Below are 22,907 nucleotides of genomic sequence, written 5' to 3'. Positions count from 1 at the left end.
CCTCTCCAACATTTGGTCTTAACGCTATTTTTTATTATAACTGTTGATCTATTTCTATCTAAAGATTGATTTAATTCAAACTTGGAAAATGTTAAGATCCTGTAAAGCCAGCTGTTGGGTACTCAGTAAAGTAACTTTAAAAATGTGCATAGGAGGTGGGAAAGTACGACAGATAAGACCGGCAGATGAATCTTTCAAGAGGTTGTCCTATGAAGAAAGGAACCTGACCAAATTGTAGCTACAGGAAGAGCTACAATTTATTCAATGGAGCAGATGTAATTATGTTTATATTCTGGAAAAAAAAAATCTCAAGGGTAGTTAAGGATGGTACAAAAAAAAAAGAAAAGTGGCACAGTCTAAAAGATGCAGTAAGAGGTAGCATTAGGGTACCTCTTCTCCTGAGTGGGGTAAGCAGGAAGTAAGGATGGGTGCAGAGGATGATTTATTTTCTGGTTAGGGAGTTAATGTTGAGAGAGTTCCTGTAAATTTAGAGGTGCTGCCCCTGCCCCTCTCTCCCTTGCCCTGGGAAGTGAAGGGCAAAAGATGAGGTAAGCATCCAATCTCAGCTTTGAGGAATGGGAGAGACATCTGGGTGGAAACACACAAAAAGAATGTCCAATAGCATTTCCAGCCTCACTGGAACTGGAGCTCATCAATTTTTAGAGATAGCAGTTGACACATTCAGGCCACAAATATTTATTCTTAATAGCTGTTTATTTAATTTCAGCTTACTCAGTAGCTCACACAGTTCTATTGTCTCAGTTTTTTGTTTTGCTAAAAATTTTTTTTAATCTACTTTGTTGGTGCATAATCTACATACAGTGAAATGTATTTGTTTCAAATGTGTGGGTCAATGAGTTTTGATAAATGGGTGTACCTGTGTAACTGCCACCACATTCAAAATAAAGAACATTTCCACCACCTCTAAAGATTTCCTTATGTCCCTTTACAGTTTCCCTCACCTACCTCTAGCTCCAGGCAAACGCTGATTTGCTTTCTGAAAGTATATATTAGTTTTGCCTTTTTTAGAGTTGCATAAAAATTGAATCCTATAGTTTGAACTTGTATCTGGCTTCTTTTGCTCAGTAAAATGTTTTTGAGATTCATCGATGAGTAATTTTCCTCTTTTTTTGGTCCTTTTTATTGATGAATGGTGTTCCATTATTATGGATATATTCCAAGTGTGTTTATCCATTCACCTCTTGATGAACATTTGGGTCGTTTCCAGGTTTTGGCTATTATAATTAAAGCTGATGTCAATATCGAGTTATAAAACTTTTGTAGGCAAATATTTTCATTTCTTTTAGCTAAATATCATTGTGTGAAATTATTGGAATTTTTTTTATTACTAGACTTTATGGTTTAGAACAGTTTTAGATTTACAAAATTGAGCAGATTGTACAGAGTTCTCACATCCGCTTTTCTCCACAATTTCTCCTATTATTAACATCTTATATTAGTATGCTATATTTCTTAAAATTCATGAACCAGTATTGATACATTATTATTAGGTAAAGTCTGTAGTTTATTGAGATTTCTTTAGTTTTAACCTAATGTCCTTTTTCTGTTCCAGGAACTCATCCAGAATACCTTATTACATCTAGTTGTCATGTCTCCTAAGGCTTTTCTTGGCTGAGATAGTTTCTCATACTTTTCCTGTTTTTGGTGACCTTGACAATTTGAGGAGTATTGGTTAATTATACCGTAGTATTCCTCTCTATTGAAACTTGTCTTATGTTTTTCTTAATGATTAGAGAGGTGTTATGGGCTTGAGGGAGGAATATCACAGAGAAAGTTTACATTTTCATCACATCATATCAAGGATACATACTATCAACATGATTTATGAATGTTGATGTTCACCTAGTCACCTGGCTGGGGAAATGTTTGTTAGGTTTCTCTACTGTAAATCTACTCCCCGCACCCTCTCCTTCCACACTGTGTCATTTGGATATCTCTGTGTACAGCCACACTTAAGGAAGAGGGGGTTATGTTCCCCATTATCTGAGTTTTTATGTACAAAAAATTATTCTGTTCCATATCCTTCCAGAATTTAGTGCCAGGAAAAGTTTGTCTTTCCTGGCATGCTTGTGTACCCTCCTTTATCAGAGAAGGAGAAAGAACTACACAATCTAGTTTCGATGTTCTTTTACTACCTGGACTTTTAGTAAACTGAGAACCAAAGAGTGGGTTGATCGCAGAGGTCCAGGTTCTTGACAAGATTTTCTTTCATCATTTTTCCTGACTTTTTTTTTCTAATTCCCCCTTCCTCCACTTCCACCCCTGACTCATGGATGTTGCTGTTTCCCCTTAAGAACTGGATCTCTGAAGGTGGGGCGTCCCCTCCCACACAATCACATGCATTACCCAGGGACCTGTTTTCTCCCCTAAGAGTGCACTAGGGAAACAGCACTAGGGAGGTGGGGGGGAGGGGGGACTTATGATGGAGAGATGTGGAGGGGTGGTGGGGAAGGGGGGTGAGCGTGGCGTGATGGGGGAGTGGGGGGTGGGGAGGAGGAGGCTGGCCCACCAGGGGTATGGTCTGTGGCTCCACCTGCGGTGCAGACCCAGGACCTTCTGTGTGCAAAGCAGACGTGCTAACCACTTCACTATGGAACCACTCCCCTGACTCTTTATTGTATTCGCCTCAAATTATAAATGTGCTAATTGTATTATAAATACCTCAAACTCTTTTTGGATTTAGGCAGATTAGAAATTACAAATCAAACATCATATGCTCATACTGGACTCCAGCCTTCACCTGGTCATCTTCCCTCAAGTTCACTCTTAGTGTTTCCCCAGGAAAGTGACAGACAAGGTGCTCCCTCAGGGCATTTCTCCAATCCAGATCAGAATGGGAGCCCTAGAGAACAGCAGCCTGGGTGAGTGGGGCTGGCATATACTGGGGGTCGGGGTGAGCTAATAGACTTAGAAGGATTTTATTCCTTTTATTCCTTGACTGGGAATTTAGCCCCAGCCCCACTGCCAGGGCAGTATAGCATAGTGGTTAATAATATGGGCTGTAAAGTCAGACTTCTTGGTTTAAAATGTTATCTCTGCCAGTCACTATTCTTGATCACAGGTAAATTGCTTAAACAATTCAGGGCCTCGGTGTCTCCACTTGTAAATGGAGATAAGACTAGTACTTCATGGATTTTTGTAAAAGAGTAAATGAAATAATGCATGTAAAGCGCATAGAAGAGTGCCTGGCATTTTGTAATTTATAAATGTTAGCTCTGTTCTATTTTTCCCTTTCTTATAGCTCTGCTCCCACGACGCCCATGCCGTCCTGGGCTCCCGTCTGTAAAGCCCTCTGGCTTCTACCACCGAGACGTGTGGCACTCGCTGTCCTGCTCTAGCCGCTCCTTCTCTACTGTGGATAACATCCTGGGCTGCCTGGCTGGCCGCATTGTCCACATGATGGGAGACTCCACGCTTCGGCAGTGGTGGGAGTATCTGCTGCACACTGTGCCCTGTGAGTGGCGGTGAGGGGAGAGGGCAGGATACCTGGAGTCTCATGAAGGAAGAGGCGAACAGGGCGGTGCTTTGAGAGACAAGATTCCTTTGTTGGAGAGGTTGGGGCAGTACGTTGAGAATTTTCCAAGGGCAAGTGAGCAAGAGAATCAGAGCTCAGAGGATGTAATTATTACCACCAAGCTTCCTTTCCAATTTAGTTTATCAGAAGTTATGAGATGACAGCATTATAAAAAATCTTTCATATAATATAATTTCTGATAATACAAAAACATTCCCCCATTTAATTTCTAAATAAAATCCTGATTTAATCTTTAAGTTAAATTAACATGTGAAAGACAAAGTTCAAGCTTTTGTCCCCCACTCACCTCAATTTCTTTCTCCTCCCCTTTCCCCTCCCCCTGTCTCTTTGCCTTGCTGCTGTGTCCCGGTAGAGTTGTGGTTCTCTTAGCACCTAAAACCTGAGTGAGTTCTGCTGATTGTGTGTCATTTTCTCAGCCCTTCCAAAGTTAAATTAATCCAATCCCAAATCTTCCATGTGTACCATTTTTCTAAACAGTCAAGATTAATAGAAAACAAAATTATCACAGGACTTGTTAATAACCTCCCATTTAGAAAAGAAAAACACTTAGCATCTATAGTGATTACTTTAAATAAAATTATGTCCATGCAGCCAGTGCCTAGTACAAAGTTATTATAAGTCTTGAAGATACCTGAGGAGTAGGAAGGTAGAACAGGGAAGCTAGCCTGAATGCCTGTTGGAATGGGCTCACTCTGTGAACTTGACTATAAAATTAGCAATAGGCTAATTGTGGCACTCTCTTGCCATGTTTTTGAGGACAGTCCACATATTACCCCCAACCTCAGATGGATAGTGCAGATACATTCCCGTCTTCCTGCAAAGTTTAGAAATTTGCCATATTGTCACTCTCAATTACTCGGCTTAATTTGAGGTTCCCCTTTATTTTAAACAGTTTATTGAGGTGTAACTGACAAATCATAAACAGCACATATTTAAAGTCTGCAATATGATAAATTATAACATATATGAACATCAGGAAAACAATCTCTACAAATAAGATAATTAACATATCTACCACCCAGAAAGCTTTTCTGGTGGCCCTTGCTAATCCCTCCCTTTTACCCATCTCCCTCCCCAGGCCACCACACATCAGCTATCTGTCTTTTTAGCTTAGTTTGCATTAGCTAAAACTTATATATAGATGGAGCCATGTGTATTCTTTTTCGTGTGTGGCTCCTTTCACTCAACATAATTATATTGAGATTCAACTATATTTCTAAATGTGGCAATAGTTCATTCCCTATTTATTGCTGTTTATACCATTGTTTGTTTATCCATTCATCTGTCAATGGACATGTGGGTTGTTTCCAATTTTTAGCTATAGAGTCACTACGAATATTTGTACATAAGTCTTTTTAGGGTATATGCTTTCATTTCTCTTGAGTAAATAAAATACCTTAAAGTAGAATGGCTAGATCATATGGTCGATATTTGTTTAACTTTTTAAGAAACTGTCATACTGTTCTCCTAACTAGCTATACCATTTTATATTCCTACCATCACTGGATAGGACTTCTAGTTGTTCTAAATTCTTTTAAATTTTAGCTATACTAATAGGTATATAATGTTTATAATGGCTCATTCAAGCAATTTTTGTAATGGCTGTTTAAAAAATCCTTATCGGATAATTCCAGCATCTGAGTAATCTTAGTGTTGGCACCTGATGATTGTCTTTTCTCATTCAAGTTTGTGATTGCCGTGGTTGTTGGTATGATGAATGATTTTCTCTTGTTTACTGAACATTTTGGGTATTATGTTGTGAGACTCTGGGTCTTATTTTACCTTTGTTCTTTTTAGCACACACTGTGTTTAGGTGTAGCATGAAGGTACAGGTGGTGTGTGTATATAGCTGCCTTCCGGGCCCTGCTGATGCCACCCCAGTGAAAATAGAGCACCAACTCCATGGCCTTGTTGCCACTGGGTGAATGTGCAAGTTCAGCTCCACACTTCACACTACTGACACTAAGGGCTGTCAAGCACAATGCCAACTAGCATTTCTTCACTTTTTCTGCCGTTTTGCCTCCAGGTTGGAGTGGAAGCTCGGATCCCTCCTGGAGTCAATTTTATTTTAATTGATGTATATGTTATTTTGAATTCTTATGTATTACAAAGAACCGATTAGATATCTTGCAAATGGAAATATTTATTTAAAAACACTCTATAGGTGGAATAAATAACAAAATGAATACCACTTTAAAGCAAATTAGTAAACTGAAGAATTATTCCAGAATTCAGATTCTCTCCCTCATCATGGTAGTATTCTTTAGAATTCTCTTTTCTCTATTATAGTTGATCATTCCTTATATTAATTTTCCATGTTCAGACTAATGTGTGATTTCTTTCTTCTGATTGGACCCTGACCGATACACTAATAATTCCTAATGAATCCATTTTTGACATTTTTGCCATAATAAAAATAGCCTTAGAATTTCAGTGGCTCGACACAATAAAAATTTATTCTGAACTCATCCAAAGTCCAGTGTTTGGGAGCAGGCCTCCACACTGTTGTCCTCAAAGCTGTGACTCTGGAACCCACGTTTCTTTCATCTTATGTCTCCATTGTCCCCTAGGGCCTTCCAGAGGCCATTACTAGATCCTCTGCACCCAAGACACTAATGAGGTGAGAGAGAGAGAGAGAGAGAGAGAAAATGGAGAATTGTATGGGATGTTTTATGTCCAGACATGGAAGCGGCGTACATCTTTACTGCCCAAGATCAATGACCATAACCCAGTCATGATCCAAACAGGGGATTTGAAAAACATAGTCTTCAGGAAAAGGAAATGGGGTGGTGAGCAACTAGCCTCCCCTTCTCATCTTACCAATGTATTTATATTAATTTTAACGAACTGTGTTTATATTTTTATAATTATGTAAATATTTTTCTCTTTATAGTCAAAACTAATACCATGATTTAGTTTCTTTTGTGGTAATTTGTTTTTCCTCTCTCTCTCTCTCTCTTCCCCTTCCTTCCTTTTTTCCTTTCTTGTTTTTTATCAATAAATATTTATTGAGCACCTATGACATCCAGGTACTGTTCTAGGTTTTAGGAACATAGCAGTAAACAACAACAAAAATATCAATATTCCTCTTTTACTATGCATAAACTCTAGCGGAAACACTCAAAAACGAACAACACAACAAATATAGATACAATCCCAGATAATAAAAAGTTCTGTGAGAAAAAAAAAATACTGTTTAAGTAGAAGATGGTGAGGAAGAGGAAGATAGATTAAATGGTCAGGGAAGGTGCTGTTGAACCAAGTCCAGAATGGTAAAAAGGAGCTAAATCTGTGATGATCTTGTCATAATCTCTGGTTCATTCAACTCTCTGCCTCTTTTTCAGCTATTCCTGTGCAGCTGAACTTATCTGGAGAAAAACATTCCACCATAACTGTTCTCATTGAAATGCATGACCACTAACCTCTAGGGGGCACTATAGTTGTATAAAAGCACAGTGATTTTCAAAATGTGGCCCCCAGACTAGCTGCATCAGCATCACCTGGGAGCTTGTTAGAAATGCAACTTCTCAGGCCCCATCCCAGAACTACTGAATCAGAAATTCTGGGGAGGTGCTCAGTCTGTGTTTCAACAAGCCTCCAGGTGATTCTGACGGGCACTGAAATTTGAGAGCCACTGCCCTAGGACCACTAAACCACTGTCCTTGCTGATGGCTTCACAGCTTCTCCTTTCTTGAAACCTTCTTCATCTCAAACTCAGCTGTTGACCTTACCTATTTTCTTGAACAAAACAAAGCAATCAGAAGTGAAATTCCAGACTGTCACCACCACATTTCCTCTCCTACCAACATCTGTGTTCTCTGTATTCTCACCTGTTTTTGAAAATGAACTTTCCGTACTCCTACCTATGACTGATCCTTCCACTTCTGCTCTAGGTCTCATGCCCTTTTGCCTATTCAAGGACATCTCTCTACCAATTTTCCCCTCCCTCCTAAAGAATCTTCCCTCTCAACAGCACGATTTCCATCACATTCCCATCAGCATATACACACGTTACTTCTTACTTTCATATTCTTAAGTATTTGAATCAATTACACACATCGTGACATTCTACTGTCAAATATTCCAGCATAAATCTTTTAAAAACGGGATACTTTATACATAACTCAAATAAGATTATCACGACTAACAAAATGAATAATAATTCCGTAAGTCTAATATCTAGTTCATAATCAAATGTCCTCCATTGCCCTTCAAAAGTCTATACAATTATTTTTTCAAAGCACAGATCCATTCCAGGACCTGGTTGTTTTGTCTTTGATCTTTAAATCCAGACTAATCATTTCTTTTCTTCACCCTTCTGTATGAAAAAGTCAAGGCCCATTGTCCTGTCAAATGTTTCGCCTTCTGGATATTTCTGATTGCTTCCTTATGGTGACAATACAGTTTGTCCCCTATTTCTCGCATTTCCAATAAACTGGAATTGAGAGTTCAAGGCTAGATTGAACTCAAGCATTTGCATAAATGTTGCAAATTCTCTTTGCAGCATATCAGGGGATGCATAGGATCTGATTATTTACAGTCAGTGATGATAGAGTGACCACTGGATAAAAGGATAAAGACTGATTCCTCCGCAGTAGTTAGTTTTTCCCTTGGGGCCAGAAAGGAAGCTAGCGGTGTTATTTTGGCATTGTATGAATTCCAGAAATCTTCGTTAACCATTTTTCTAATGATTTTAACACAACTGATAATTATTGCCTATTATCCATCATTTTATGTGTTATAAAAGGGTGGTTTTCTAACTCTATTGTTCTTTCTACACGTATCGGCTAGCCTTCTTTTGTAAAAATAATGCTTTCTCTCATTAACTGGAGCTAATAATAGGCGAATTTGAAAGAAAGCTTCTCCTGGAAAGGCAAGAAAACGTTAAACTATTTTTATGTTTAATTGCCAATTTACAAAGAAAAGAGCTGGTTTAAGATGGCGACAAAGGACTATTTCTTTCTTTTTATTTTAGTATCATTATAGATACATGGATTTTTATAGATTTGATGTGATTGGACAATATTTTATTTTAAAACCATTATTTTCTCTAGTTACTTTCTTTCATGATTTTGTCTAATATTCAAATTTTCACAATCTCTACTGGAGTGGCTCCTGAGTCCTTTTGACATACCTCCAAAATGAGAAAGCTTCCTTGATTTCTGGCATGAGGTATGCCAGGTTTACTTTGTACCATTCTGCCTCAGACCTGAAATTTGTTGATTCTCCAAGAATTTATTGGAAATTAGAAAGAATATCTAGGCACTGTGAGAACTCATTATTGTTGAGATAACATTGTTTCTAGGCCATTCAAGAGACAGAAGAAGATGTTGGTATATGATTAATAGATGATAGAGTAAAAATCATGAGTTCATATTTATATTTCAAATTTATTTTAGAATTAGTATTTTATTTTCTTAATTGCATTTATATTTATATTTCATTTCTCTTACACTGAGAATCTAACAATATAACGCAGTTACTTGCTGTATCCTATCATATTTAAAAAAAGTAATTTCAAAGGAACAATACCACTATTACAAATAATAATAAAAGCACTGAATAAAATTAAAGATCCTTTGTAGATAACCAGGGTTGTGTCAAAAGGATTCAGAAGCCAACTTAAAGAGGCTTCCACTGGATGAAAAAAAAGACATTTGACCATCAACAAAGACAAAAACTACAGTGAATTGAAATATAACAGACATATTTAAATCTACAGATTTATAATAATAATATGTTAGAGAACTTTAGGCAACCAACTTGTTATTTTAAAAACTGATAAGTAAAGGGAAAGAGTTAAGTCTTTATCCTATCTTTCCTATGTAACCAAATGGCTGGGAAAACAACCTGGTTTCTTTAACAGATAATTGCAATTGGAAAAAAAAAAAAAATCAGATTGAGGATGGGGAGCTGATAGATTGAAAAGTCTTAAGAGACATAGCCACAAATTGAAGTCTTTCTCTGTGTGGTTGTCATCTATTTGATAAATATTTAGGGTTTTTTGGTTTTTTTTTTCATTATTTTCCCAATTTCAGGAATTTCCCTTTTCAGATTTAATTTTTGAATATGTATTGTTTGTACATGAGTCAAAACTATATAAAAAATTATGCAAAGAGAAGTTTTATTTCTATACCTGCCCCTCAAACACCATTCCCTTTCCAACTATAGAAAACTATTTTGTTGATTTCTTATTTATCCATCAGATACTTTCTTTTTATAAATATAAGGATTTAAGTTTATTTATATATTTATTTATTTATTTATTTATTTATTTATTTATTTATTTATATTTATTTTTTACACCTACAGCACCAGGTCTTCCTACGTGTCTCCCATCCAAGTACTAACCAGCTTAACCCTGCTTAGCTTCCGAGATCAGGCGAGATCGGGAATGTTCAGGGTGTCATCATCATAGACTTTAAGTTTATATATATATATGCATGTATATACATCAGTGGGTGTGCATAATTTTATTTAAAATTTTATTATAAATTATTACAAAACAGAGAAAGTGCATAAAACAGTTAAGCACATAAAACAAATCGTCATAAAGTGATCATCCATATGACTTCCACCCAAAACAAGAAGAGAACACAACCCTCACTCCAGAAGCCCTCTTGATACTGTGTCTCCCTGGAGTTATACTCCTTCTCTCTCTTATTATTCTAGAGGTACTCATTATTCTAACTTTTATAATATTTATGCCCTCGTTTTTCTCGATAGTTTTGCCAATTTATTAGGCATTCCTAAACAATATATGTGAATTTTGCCTGATTTTTAGCTTCACATAAATGAAAACATATGCTATGAATTCTGTAGTGTCTGGTTTCTTTTGCTCAATATTATGTATTTAAGATTCATTCATATTCTTTCATGTAGTTGTAGTGCATCCATTTTCACTGTTACATGGTATGTAATTGTATGATTATATCACACTATATTTTTACATTCTACCGTTAACAGAACTATCACGAAAAATGCTACTATAAATGTTCTCGTATGTGTAATTTTACAGTCCACAGGAGCATGTGTTTCTATAAGATGTCACCTGGCGGTAGTTCTGCTGATCAGAGTAGATGTATCTTTAAGACTTTTTGGATTCTGCCAATTTTTAAGAAGCGGTTTTACCAGTTTACTCTTTCACCAGCAGTTCTTGTCGTTCCACATTCTTGCTTATCATTTTTTAATATCTGGCAAAATTTATGAGTGTGTAGTAGTGGCTCATGTGGTTTTCATTTGATGAAACCTTTCTTATTTCTAGAAATGATGTTGCCTTATGGTCTAAATCAGCTTTCTTTGGTTACTCTTTGCTTGGTATATCTTTTTCTACTAGATTTGTTTGAATTAAGATTCAAATAAGGCACACACATTTCATTTGGTTAAGTTATTTACATTTCTCTTAAGGTTATAATGCTATACAAATTATCTATTACATATTAGGTGAGTTGTCGTAGTTTGTGCTTTTCAATAAGTTGGTCCATTTCATCTAAGATGTCAACTTTGTGTGTACAGAGTTGTTTGTAATGTTCCTTCATACTTTTGATGTCTGTTGTATGTAGCGATAGCCTCTATTTCATTCCTAGTATTGGTAATTTTTGTCTTCTCTTATTTTTCATTTGATTTTTTTATATATTTTCAGTCAAATGTGATTAGATATGGATTTTTCAACAAATTCTACTTTGGCTTTGTTGAAATCTTTGAAACAGTAGATTGGTGACCTTTATTATGTTTTTTTATTGTTTCTGGGAAATTCTCAGCCCTTAGCTCTTCAAATATTACCTCTTATCTTTCCTCCTTTTCTCTGGCATGCCAATTAAATTGTGTTCTATTTTTTTTCACTTTAATCTCTGTATCTCCCCTCTCTTCTGTGCTTTTCATCTTTTTCCCTCTTCGTTTATTCTGGGTCTTTCCAATTTGTGTATCAACTCAGTACTTTTCTATTCAGTTGTGTCCAATCTGCTATTAAACCCAACCATTGGTTCTAAATTTTACTGTATTTTTTACTTCCATAATTTCTAGATGATTCTTTTTCAGATCTCCGATATCTCTTTTACAGTTTCTGGTTCATTGCTGAGATTTTCAAAGTAGACTTTTATTTCCTTGAACATAATAAGCACAGTTGCTTTACAATTTGTGTCTGATATTCCAGTATCTGGAGTTCCCATAGGCTTTGTTCTGTTGTCTATTGTCTCTATTTGCCTTTGGCTTGTTTTGTTTTGCTTCATCATATGTACTGTGATATTTGTTTTCTGGATGTTTTATTTGACAAAATGCTTTTGCTAATAATGTAAGATCTAAGGCAATGTTATCTTATTCTGAATAAGAGTTTTTATTCCGGCAGACATCCGAAAGTGCTTACATTTCAGGAACAAGGTTTGAAGTTTTTGAGTCATCTAAATAATCCCTGAAAGTGCAGTACACACCAACATTCAGAGTGGAAGTTCTTCAGTTTCTAGCCCAGTACAGGGAATGTTACTCTAGAGTCTCTTGCTTGGTGGATGCTAAGTTCCAACCCCTACTGTGCCAGCCTATAAAACCGCCAAAAAATACGTATCTGCCTTTTCAGTGAACTTCCATGGATTGGTCAATGATCCCAGGTCAGCCAAAAGCAGAAACTGATTGCCAAAGGACTTTGACCCATGCCATTCCACTGCTTGAGAATGGCAAAAGCAGTTTCATGTCTCTGCTGTCTTTACTCACATATACTCCTACTTTAAAATCAGCCCTAATCTATTTCTTTGATCTCCAGTTCTATTCTTCTCTTCTCATGATAATTTTTTAAAGCTTTTAAATGACTGTTTTCAGTTGTCTTCATCAGGGTCTTTGGGCCAAATCTCACAGTGCACCGTTAGCAAATGATGACATATTGCATAGAATATTCTGTTCCTTTTTTCCCACTTAGTATATTTGGGATTTATCTCTTTATTTGTACTTTTTTGTTTTGTTTTGTTTTACTGCTGTACAAGACTCATTGTATGAATGTCCCTTATTTCTGGACACCTGGTCCTTTTCAAGTTTTTGCTATTATGAATAATGCCACTGTGAATAATCTCATCATATGGTATTTAGTATTTGTTCAAGTGGTCCTAGAGGATAGTCTCCGAGTAGTTGTATGTTTCAAATAGTAAATACAAAGTAGATTTGTTTGATCTTGCCCCAAACCCCCATCTTATATGTCCAATGGCAATGAATAAGGGTACCTATTTCCTCATAGCTTCAACAGCCTATGTGGTTTAGTTTGGATTTTTGTCTTAATCGAATAAATGAGAATTCCAAGTCATTCAAATATAAATACTTTATTTTATTGACTTTATTCTATAACTACTTGTATTTAATTTCTTCTTACTTTTCTGGTCTTTTCTTCTCAGTCTTCTCCTTCTCTACTCATCCTCTAAATAATAAAGTTTTTTGAAGTTATTATTGGATACTCTTCTTTTCCCCCTTGTCATCTTCCTAAGTGATCTTGCCCATTCCTGTGGCTCTGATGCCATACATAATTACAGTGAATTTAATTTATCTTTCTGGCTCAGACTTCTCTTCTGAACTCCAGCTGCCAATTTTATATCTCCATGTCGATGTCTCTCAAGCATCCAAAAATTCAATACAGCACTAACTTCTGGATCATCATCCCCCTTCCCCAATCACTAAAATATAATCCAGACTTCCTAAATCACAGTAAGTGCCATTGTCTGCCAATTGCTAAAACCAGGAACCTGGGACTCACTGATATATCCTGTTCTTTGATGCTAGTATCCAATTAATTATCTAATCCTGTCTCCTCTACATCAAAAATACATCTGTTTCAGTTATTCGGGATGAATAAATTCTAGAGATCTAATGTACAGCATGGTGACTGAAGTTAATAATTCTGTATTGTATGTTTGAAATTTGTAGAAAGGTAGATCTTAATAAGTGTTCTCACTCCCCACACACAAAAGGTAACTCTAAGTAATAAATATGTTAATTAGTTTAATTGTAGTAATCATCTTAAACCATCCTGTTGTACACCTTAAATATAGGCAATTTTTATTTGTTAATTATATTTCAATAAATCTGGCAAAAAAATTATCTACTAAAAGAAAAAAAATATATATGTGGAACCCACTCTCTTGCCTCTATCTCTTACTTCTCCCCATCCTTGACCATTGCTAAGCTTATCACAAAGTTTTTTAAACTGGGCTCCTATTTCACTTCTTAGTACTTCTGCCTCTACCCCAGGTTTCCATACAGTAACAAGCATGAGCTTTTTAAAATGTAAATTGGATCATGTTACTCGCCTTCAGTGGGCTCTAATTTCTCTTGAGACAAAAATCAAAATTATTACCATGATCCATAAGGAACTACATGACCGGGCCTTGTCTACATCTCTAACCTCATTCCATGGCACTCATTATGCTCCAGAAGCACCAACCTCCTTTTAGTTGCTCAAAATTTCTAACCTCCCTTCTATGTCAGGAAGTCTCTTTCTCTCCCAAGGGACAGTAAGCTCCATGAGAGCAAGGATGTCTGTCTGTTTTTCACCGTTGTATTCAAAAGTACCCAGAACAGTGCCAATTTTTACATGTAAAATATTGTTAGATAAATGTAGCTAAGAGTTCTTAAGAGCTTAAACTAAAAGTTGGATGCAAGAATCGGACATAGGAAGCCTTAAAAATGAATAATGAATAGGACCTGGTGAATTATTTGACTTTGGATTAAAACACAGAAAGGCACCAAGTACGATTAAAGGCTTCCCCCTGGAGAGCTAAGAAAAAAACTATAAAACATTGGAAAGTCTCCCAAAACAATAGCTGCTGGCATGGGACAGTAGAGGGAAGTTCAGGACATAGAGAGATTTGTGCAGAAATGATAGATTCATTTATTGAGGCAATGTACAAAATGTTCGAGGCCATGGTGGACTGAGAGAAGATATTGATTGGCAAGTGGAAGTGTAGAGTCGAAGCTCAGGAAGCCATCAGTTCTTAGACAAAAACTGAAGAGGTAGAAGTGAATGAATTCCTCAAAAGGAAGAAGACAGTAAAAAATGTGGATAATAGTGATAGAATTTTAGGGACTGCCTCGTTTACAGAGTGCAAGAAAAATGTGAAGCAAACAACTGAGCAAAGAATGACCAGAGTGATAGAAAAAACGGGATAATGTAGTGTTACAGAAAGCAAGAAAGAAAGGTTTTTGGAAGAGGTAACTCAGCATAGGGAAGTCAAATGCCTTAGAGAAATAAAAGCAAATCGAATAGGAGTTTGGATGGATACTAGATCTTTGGGAAACTTGAAAACTTGGGGAAGGTGGGGAAACATTTGGGTTTAGAGACAGAAGGCTTATGTCCTAGGAAATGAAAACTAGATTTTTCATTTGTACAAGAGGATAGAACACAGTCCTATTAACCCTAAGCATTCTCTCTCTATCTCCCCACAGCCCTGAAGCCGGTGGATCTACATGTCCCATATCAGACAGGGCCTCTGATGGCCGTGGAGACAAATCGGGGCATAGTGCTGAACTGGCGGGCCCACAGCTGGCCCCTGCGCTCCCGCCGCACACCAGTGGCCTCCCTGCACTCTGTGGTCCGGGAGCTGGGGGGCCTGGCCGGGGGCCCCCAAACCGTGGTGGTGCTGGGGCTGGGCGCTCACTTCACCACCTTCCCTCCGTCCATCTTTGTGCGAAGACTGGCAGGGATCCGGGCAGCTGTGGCTGCGCTGCTGGCCCGGGAGCCCCGCACTCTCGTGGTCATCAAGCTGGCCAACACCGGCTACAAGTCTGTGTATGGCAGTGACTGGTTCACCCTCCAAATGAACCGGCTCCTCCAAGCTGCCTTTGCTGACCTCCACGTGGCCTTTGTGGATGCCTGGGAAATGACCTCCAGCCTGGCGCTGCCTGACAGCATCCACCCTGGGCAACTCATTGTCCGTAATGAGGTGGACTTTCTCCTCTCCTTCATCTGTCCGACCTGAGTGCTTCTGCGGACTCTGGGGCCATAGGAATATTGAAGAGAACTGCAGCAATCGTCGGACCCTGAACTAATAATGACTCAGAGAACAGTGGTTGCCCTAAGACTTACCACCTAAGGTTAATCAATATTAATGTTTTGAGGACCATCTTTGCCTACATCTCTCTATACGCATCAAATATATGTGTGTGTAATTTTAGATAAACAGAATAATATTTTACATGCCTTCTTTTTTTCCCCTCCAGCTTTATTGAAATAAAATAGACAATTAGTTGCTCATATTTACATTGTACAATTCAATGAGTTTTTTTTCCAATTATAGTTGGCATACAATAATTATATATGTTTCAGTTGTACAGCATAATGATTAGAGCTCAAGTGATCACACCATTAAATCTAGTACCCCTCTTCTCCCTTACATATTTATTACAATATTGTTAACTATTTTTCTAATGCTGCATTTTATAACTCAATGAGTATTTTGTAACTATCCATTTGTATTTCTTAATCCCTTCACCCTTTTTCACCATTCCCCCAACCCTCCTCCTGTCTAGTAGCCCTCAAAATGTGCTCTGTATCTGTGAGTTTGTTTCTGTTTTTGTTATTGTTGTTTATTTTGTTCTTTAGATTCTGCATGTACGTGAAATCACGTAGTATTTGTCTTTCTCTATCTGACTTATTTTATTCAGCGCAATACCCTCTAGATCCATCAAAGCAATATCTTTTTACATCCCCATCCTTTTAGTCTGTGTATGTCTTTTCATCTGAAGTGAGTCTCTTGTAGGCAGCATATGTAGGGGTCTTGTTTTCTTATCCATTCAGCTACCCTATTCTTTGGTTAGAGCACTCAATTCTTTTCTATTTGAGGTAGCCATTGCTAGATATATAGTTATTACCATTTTTTATTCATGATTCGGGTACATGTTATTTCTTCTTAAAAAAGCCCCGCCAACATTTTCTGTAATAGTGGCTTGGTGCTGATGAATTCCTTTAGCTTATTTTTGTCTGGGAAGCTCTTCATCTCTAAATGATAGCTTTCCTGGGTAAAGTATTCTTGGTTGTAGGTCCTGGGTTTTCAACATGTTGAATATTTTGTACCAAACCCTTCTGTTCTGCAAAGTTTCTTTTGGGAAATCAGCTGCCAGTCTTATGTGTATTCTTTTGTAGGTAACTACTGCTTTTCTCTTGCTGCTTTTAAGATTCTCTCTTTGTATTTAACCTTTGACACTTTAATTATGATGTGTCTTGGTGTGGGCCTCTTTGGGTTCATCTTTTTTTTGGACTCTCTGAGCTTCCTGGAGTTGAATATCTATTTCCTTTACCAAGTTAGGAAAGTTTTTTTATCATTATTTCTTCAAATAGCTTTTCCACTTCTTGTTCTTCCTCTCCTCCTTAAGGTACCCCTATTACACAGATGTTTTTACACTTAATTTTATCCCATACTCCTTAAATTATTATTATATTCTTGGCTACTTTTTGCTTGCCATTCTGATTGGGTGACCTTGGCTTCCCCATCCTCTATATTGGTGGCTTGATCCTCTTCTTCATCCACTCTGTTCATTCCCTCTAATATACTCTTCATCTCAGATAATGTGTTCTTCATTTCTGACTGGTTCCTTTTATCATTTCCATTTCCATTTTTATGTTTTTTTTTTTATCTCTGTTAAAGTTCTCACTGAGTCCATCTACTCTTCCCCTAAGTTCATTGAGCATCTTTATAACCAGTGTTTTGAACTCTGCATCTGTTAGATTGCTTGACTCCATTATTCCTGGATCTCTGTTCTGTTCTCTCATATGGTTTGTTTCTTTGTCTTCCCATTTTGGCTGCTTTTCTGCATCTGTTTCTATGTCCTAAGCAAAGCTCCTAAGTCTCCCAGTCTTATTGTCATGGCTTTGTGTAGTAGGTGTCCAGCAGCACAGTCTCGAGAGGGGTTCAGCTGTAGGCCAATTTTAGCCCCAGCCTGTGTCCCTCTAGGGCCACCTGTTAAGATTCAGCAAGCAATCCACAGATGCTGTTCTTATAGTTGCCTCAAGAAATCACACCAGAAACTGAAGTTAGCTGCCACTAGTGTGGGTCTTGGAGCTTACTCTGCAAGTTGCATAGGACTTGCCAAGGACACAATGTGGTTTGGGTAGGGCCGTAAATTGGGGGAAGCGGGGTTTCAAGGAATCTTCTGGGCAGAGCGACCTCTGTTATCTAGTTTGATGACGTCTCAGCTATGATGGTGCTGCATCTGCACACTGGGGTGGGGGGTGGGGTCCACAGAGGAAGGATGGATACTGCTGTTACTGGAGAGTGGGGTTCCTCTCTTGACATGTTGTCCAGGTTCTTGATGTCTTGAACAAAGAATTGAGCAAGACATCGAAATATAGCAGAAAAGAATAACTTTATTAGAAGGAATAGTACATTTCTAGATGTGGAAGCAGGTCTGAGCAAGAGAAGAATGGCTCAAAGGCCTGGTTACAAAGTCTTTGGGGTTTTTATCCCTATTTGCTGTGAGTGGTTATTTTTCACTTGCTTTCTGTGCAAGTGATGAGTTTAGTCTGTTATACTGATATCAATTAACTTCCAGACATATGTGTCATTATAATGATGGTATAATGAGGCTCAGTTGAATTGAAGGTCATTGGGGTCTTCATTGCACAGGTGTGAGTGACTGGCTGAAACTTGTACCCAATTATTTGCTTGTCTCTTTCCTTGTATGAGTTACTTTTAGCCCAAAAATGCCTTCTGGCTTGCTTAATTGTGGGCAGAAAAGGGGTACCCTTTCTAGACTAAGATGGCCTCAGTATCTTTGCAGGTGGACCCAAAACCCCTTATCTAACTTTCCTGCCTAACCTTTTCCTAAGAGCCATGAACCCCTTTTTCTTAGTATGGATGTTGAGGGACGGGAGATCTCTTCTTCTGTATCTGCTTCCTGCTGAGGAGGGTTGTAGTCCCTGCCTGTTGGGGTTTCATAGAGCTCTTTCTCTCTCTGTTTTAGTCAGGATAGGGTCTTTGGTTTCCTGCTCTAGTGCTGCCTCTGTCCCTAGACAAGGAAAAACAAAGATACAAACTTGTTACTTGAATCATATATCTATTTAAGTTTCTATTATTGATTTGCCTATCAAGTGGGTAAAGGAAAACAAACTTATTAATATATTTTGTAAAAAAGAAAAAAGAAAAAGTGGTCAAAGGTCTCTTCTCTTCTCGGACTCTAAAGGCCCTGTTTTGGCCTAAAGCCATTCCTGCTTTATAATGGGCCAAGGAGAAGGCTGAGTTTCAATGTTCCTTCTCGATAGCCAGAGAATCTGAGTCACCAGTTTCAAGAAAATTATCTAATTTTAAGAGTGGAGGTATTTCTCCAAAGAAAGAGGGAAAGAAAAGACTTAACTAGGTTTACTAAAAAGATTAAGAATTTTGCAAGTAATGGGCCATATCACTGCCAGCCTTTCTGCCTGGAAGAAAGCCTCTGGCCCTTGCTCTGCAACTCAGCATCCCTCTGTAAGTCCCTGGTGCCCCCCAAGCAGCCTACTGGGTGCTGGTGCTCTGAGTGAGCAGGTCCATCACTGTGAAAGTCTGCTCACAGGTACAGCCTCTTCAAAAGGCATCTGCAGCTTTCAGCTGCTGCTGCCATAGCCTCTGTCCCATTCAGTTGCTCAGGACTGGGCAGCCTTGCATCCTTGCCCTGTCCTACCTCCATAGGCAGGGTGATTTATTTCTCTCCCTCGTTGCAGGGCTTGTTCATCTAGACCCCAGGCGACAATGCTTGCTGTTTGCTCCATGTTTTCATCACAACTTTGATTTGGTTGCAAGAGGGATGAACAAAGCCTCTATATCATCTATGCCATTTTGTCTTCTCTCTGGCACAGCCTGCATGGCTTCTTTTTAATCCTCTTTTTGGGAAATTTTTATTGATGTAATTGTAGCTTGTGCAGTTGTAAGTTATAATACATAGATCTCTCATACCCTTTACTCAGTTCCTCCTGTTGTGGCCTGTATAGAATAGACCAAACCAAGTATGTTCTCAAAGGCTGTTTATTAGCCGGCGGCTGTCCTGTACAAAGAAGCAGCCCCGAAATGCCAAGATACAAGGTTTTTAAGCCCTAAATCCCATTCTTCATTCTATCTTAAACACAAAGGTCTATTTTTCTCTTACTCACTACCTGTCAACCCACTGGTCAGGTGTGCAAGCGGGGAGTACAGAAGCAGAAAACTTGTTGTTAGAATGTTATGTTCCTATGGGTGATTGCCTATGTTCCCATGGGCAATAGCCAGTATTCTCATGGGCAATGGCCAAACAGTAATTTTCAGCTTATATACAATTGATTATTTTTCATGCTACGCAAGCAAGCAGGGTTACACAGGCTAAAATTGGCAGTTAGCGTATGAGCTCATTGTTACAAGTTTCATGATTAACAGAATGTGGTTAGGGGTTCCAGAAACTAGGCCTAAGGTACTACTTCCTTTGTCCAGTTTCAGGTTTTAATTATACTTTAACCTTTTCACATTTCAGCAGGCTATCACACTCTCAATGAGAACATCTTGCAAAACAGCATATTATCCCACCCAGGATCAATTAACATTGATACAATCCTCCAACCTTATAGACATTTTCCTAGTTTTATTGTACTCATTTGTATGTGTATGTTTTTAGTTTTATGCAAGTTTGTCATGGGTATTGGTTTGTGTCTTATTCTTTAGCATTTGTTTTGTAGCCTTGTATAGGAAAAGAAGACAAGGTCAAGGGTTTATTCAAAATGGCAAGTCTAATAGGTAACTCCTGGATAAACAAGAGTCTCAAGGGACTCTACCCTGAGGGGAAAGATAATACAGAAATAGAACCTCAGCCCCAGGGAGCATAAAGAAAACTACTTTGAAAAACATGATATGTAGAAGGGTGAGGGGGAGTGTCCACTAATATTTTATAGCCATAAGCTCATCCTCATGATGGTTTTAGCTTAAATTAACACCACTTGGGTGGCTCAAAAAGTCTCTAGATCAAAGTTAACTTAAGTGGTTCTAGATTTATGTTACCTCCAGGCATCTGACAGAAGAAAATACATATGATTTCTGGAGAAACCTATATTCATTTCAGATCTCAAAGAATTTTCCATGGATAATTGTTAGGTGAGGGAACTGACAAACAAAATTGGTGTAGCCAGGCTCCCTCCCAGCAAGCTGTGTGGTTTCCAGAAGGCTTTAGCTACAGTGTCCCAGGTGACCTTAGATACAACATTCTATGAGCCTTAGATACAGCATCCTATACAATCTGTAGAACGTATGTGCACTGTGATTAATTGAGATTGATTATAGTACCTGGCCTTAAGCCACTGTTGTGCACTTTGTTATAAGAACAGCCCTCTCTGTGCAGGCTGGGGAGCTGGAGCTGTACCTGTGCCTTGCTATGTTCTGCTATGCCGGAATAAAGCTATGTTGCATCTGCCCAGGGCTCTTCACATATTCTTCCAGCTGCCAGAACCGCATACCCCAAGCTTCGGTACCCCAAACATGCAGAACAATAATACTACAAGGATATACTTCCAAGATAATAATACAAGAGCTGCTCACATTTAGAAATTATGAAAGACACCAGAAACAAGACACCAAGAGTGAGCTATAGCAGGAAAAAGTTAATCAGGCCTACAAAGTTTCAGATATTGAAATCACTAGGAAAAAAAAAAATAAGTATGTTTAACCTGCCTTAATTTTTTAAAAAGTGCTTTAAAATGTGGATAAAAGCAAGAATGTTTTAAAAAGAACCAAACAGAACTCCTAAACTAAAAAAAAAATTATAAATAAAAATAAGTGGAGATTTAAAAGCAGAATGGACATAACTGGAGAAAGTTATGAATTGAAAGCAAGAACTGAGGAAATTATTCCATTTCAACCCACACACAAAAAAAATAGATGGAAAATATAAAATAGATGTTAGATATGATTGGAGTTTCACTAGAAGAAGAGGAAAGAGAGAATGAGGCACAGGCTACATGTGAAAAAATAATATCTAAGAACATTCCAGAACTTATGAAAGACACCAGTTCTCAGATTCAAAAAACACAATTCAGTCCAAGAAAAATTTATAAAAAGATAAATTGCCATCTAAACATATCATTAAGAAATGATCTTAAAAACCAACTAATGAAAAAGTCAAATTTCCTTCAAAGGAATAACAGCAAAAAGAGAAGTTAGAAGATAATAGAATGACATCTTCAATGTAGAATTCCATAACCAGAAAAAATATTCTTATAGAACAAAGGTGTATGAGTCTGTTTGGGTTGCTATAATGAAATACCACAGACTGGGTGGCTTAAACAACAGAATTTATTTTCTCACAGTTCTGGAAACTAAGGTCCAAACCAAGGTGCCAGCAGTGTTGGTTTCTGTTGAGGCCTCACTTCCTGGCTTGCAGACAGCCATATTCTCAATGTGTCCTCACATGGTCTTTTCTTTGTGCACATGTGTAGAGAGAGAACTCTGGTGTCTCTTCCTCTTCTTAAAAGAAGTCCTACCAGATCAGGGCCCCACCCTTATGGACACATTTAAGCTTAATTACCTCCTTAAAGGTTCTGTCTTCAAATATAGTCACATTGGATTTAGTGCTTCAAAATGAATTTTAAGAGGACACAGTTTAGTTCATAGCAAGAGGTAAAATTAAAACATTTCAGACAAACATAAACCGAAAGTGGCTTTACCAGGAAGTTTTACTAAAGAGACATTTTAAAGAATATATTTCAGTCAGAAGTAATATGACTTCAGTTGGAAAAACAAATGTACAAGAATAAATAAAAATCAAGTTGGTGGTAAAAATGTGTGATAAATTTTAAAGAACCATATAAAATAATAATAAGGATATTATGCCAAGTGAAATAAGTCAGATGGAGAAAGACAAATATCATATGATTTCAATAATATGTAGAATATTTAAAAATATAAACAAGCAAAACAAAACAAAACTTATATATCCAGAAAACAAAATGGTGATTACCAAAGGGAAAGGAGGTGGGGGAGGGCAAATGTGTAAAGGGGGCCACCTGTATGGTGACGGCTGGAAACTAGATTTTTGGTGTTGATCATGCTGTAGTGTATACAGATGTCAAATTATAACATATAGCTGAAACTTATAATGTTGTGAACCAATGTTATCTCAATAAAGAAATTAAAAACTAAAGTACATATCTGCTTATGTAAAAAAAAAATTGTAGGAGTAAAAAAAACAAGTTAAATGTTGATATTAAAGCATTCTCCTGTGATAAGACTGATTCCCTACTTGATCAACCTACTCAGAAAATCCTTGCCCTCACACCCAGAACTTCCAATCTTTTTTTTTAGTAAGGCACACCACCTTCAACCTCAGACGCCCCATCAACACTGGCTAAAGGAGAATTTTTACTACTTGTATGTACAGAAAACTCAACAGTGTACAC

At 37.6% G+C, this 22,907-nt stretch overlaps 1 protein-coding gene across 3 annotated transcripts in view; it reads left to right on the top strand.

Moving 5' to 3' along the window:
* Positions 1-15,645, top strand: part of LOC120587448 (NXPE family member 3-like) — a 29,089-nt gene extending 13,444 nt beyond the window's left edge. For all 3 annotated transcript variants that reach the window (XM_039844194.1, XM_039844195.1, XM_039844193.1), the window contains 3 exons: positions 2,803-2,882; positions 3,263-3,475; positions 14,972-15,645. In XM_039844194.1, the coding sequence (XP_039700128.1) occupies positions 2,803-2,882; positions 3,263-3,475; positions 14,972-15,504 (826 nt within the window). In that variant the 3' untranslated portion in view covers positions 15,505-15,645. The remainder of the gene's footprint in view (positions 1-2,802; positions 2,883-3,262; positions 3,476-14,971) is intronic.
* The last annotated feature ends 7,262 nt before the right edge of the window (positions 15,646-22,907 follow it).

This window comes from Pteropus medius, unplaced genomic scaffold, assembly GCF_902729225.1.
Source record: "Pteropus medius unplaced genomic scaffold, Ma_sr-lr_union100, whole genome shotgun sequence".
NCBI classification, from domain to species: Eukaryota; Metazoa; Chordata; class Mammalia; order Chiroptera; family Pteropodidae; genus Pteropus; species Pteropus medius.
Note: the sequence above shows the minus strand (reverse complement) of the source record. Positions and strands in the feature narration are given on the sequence as shown.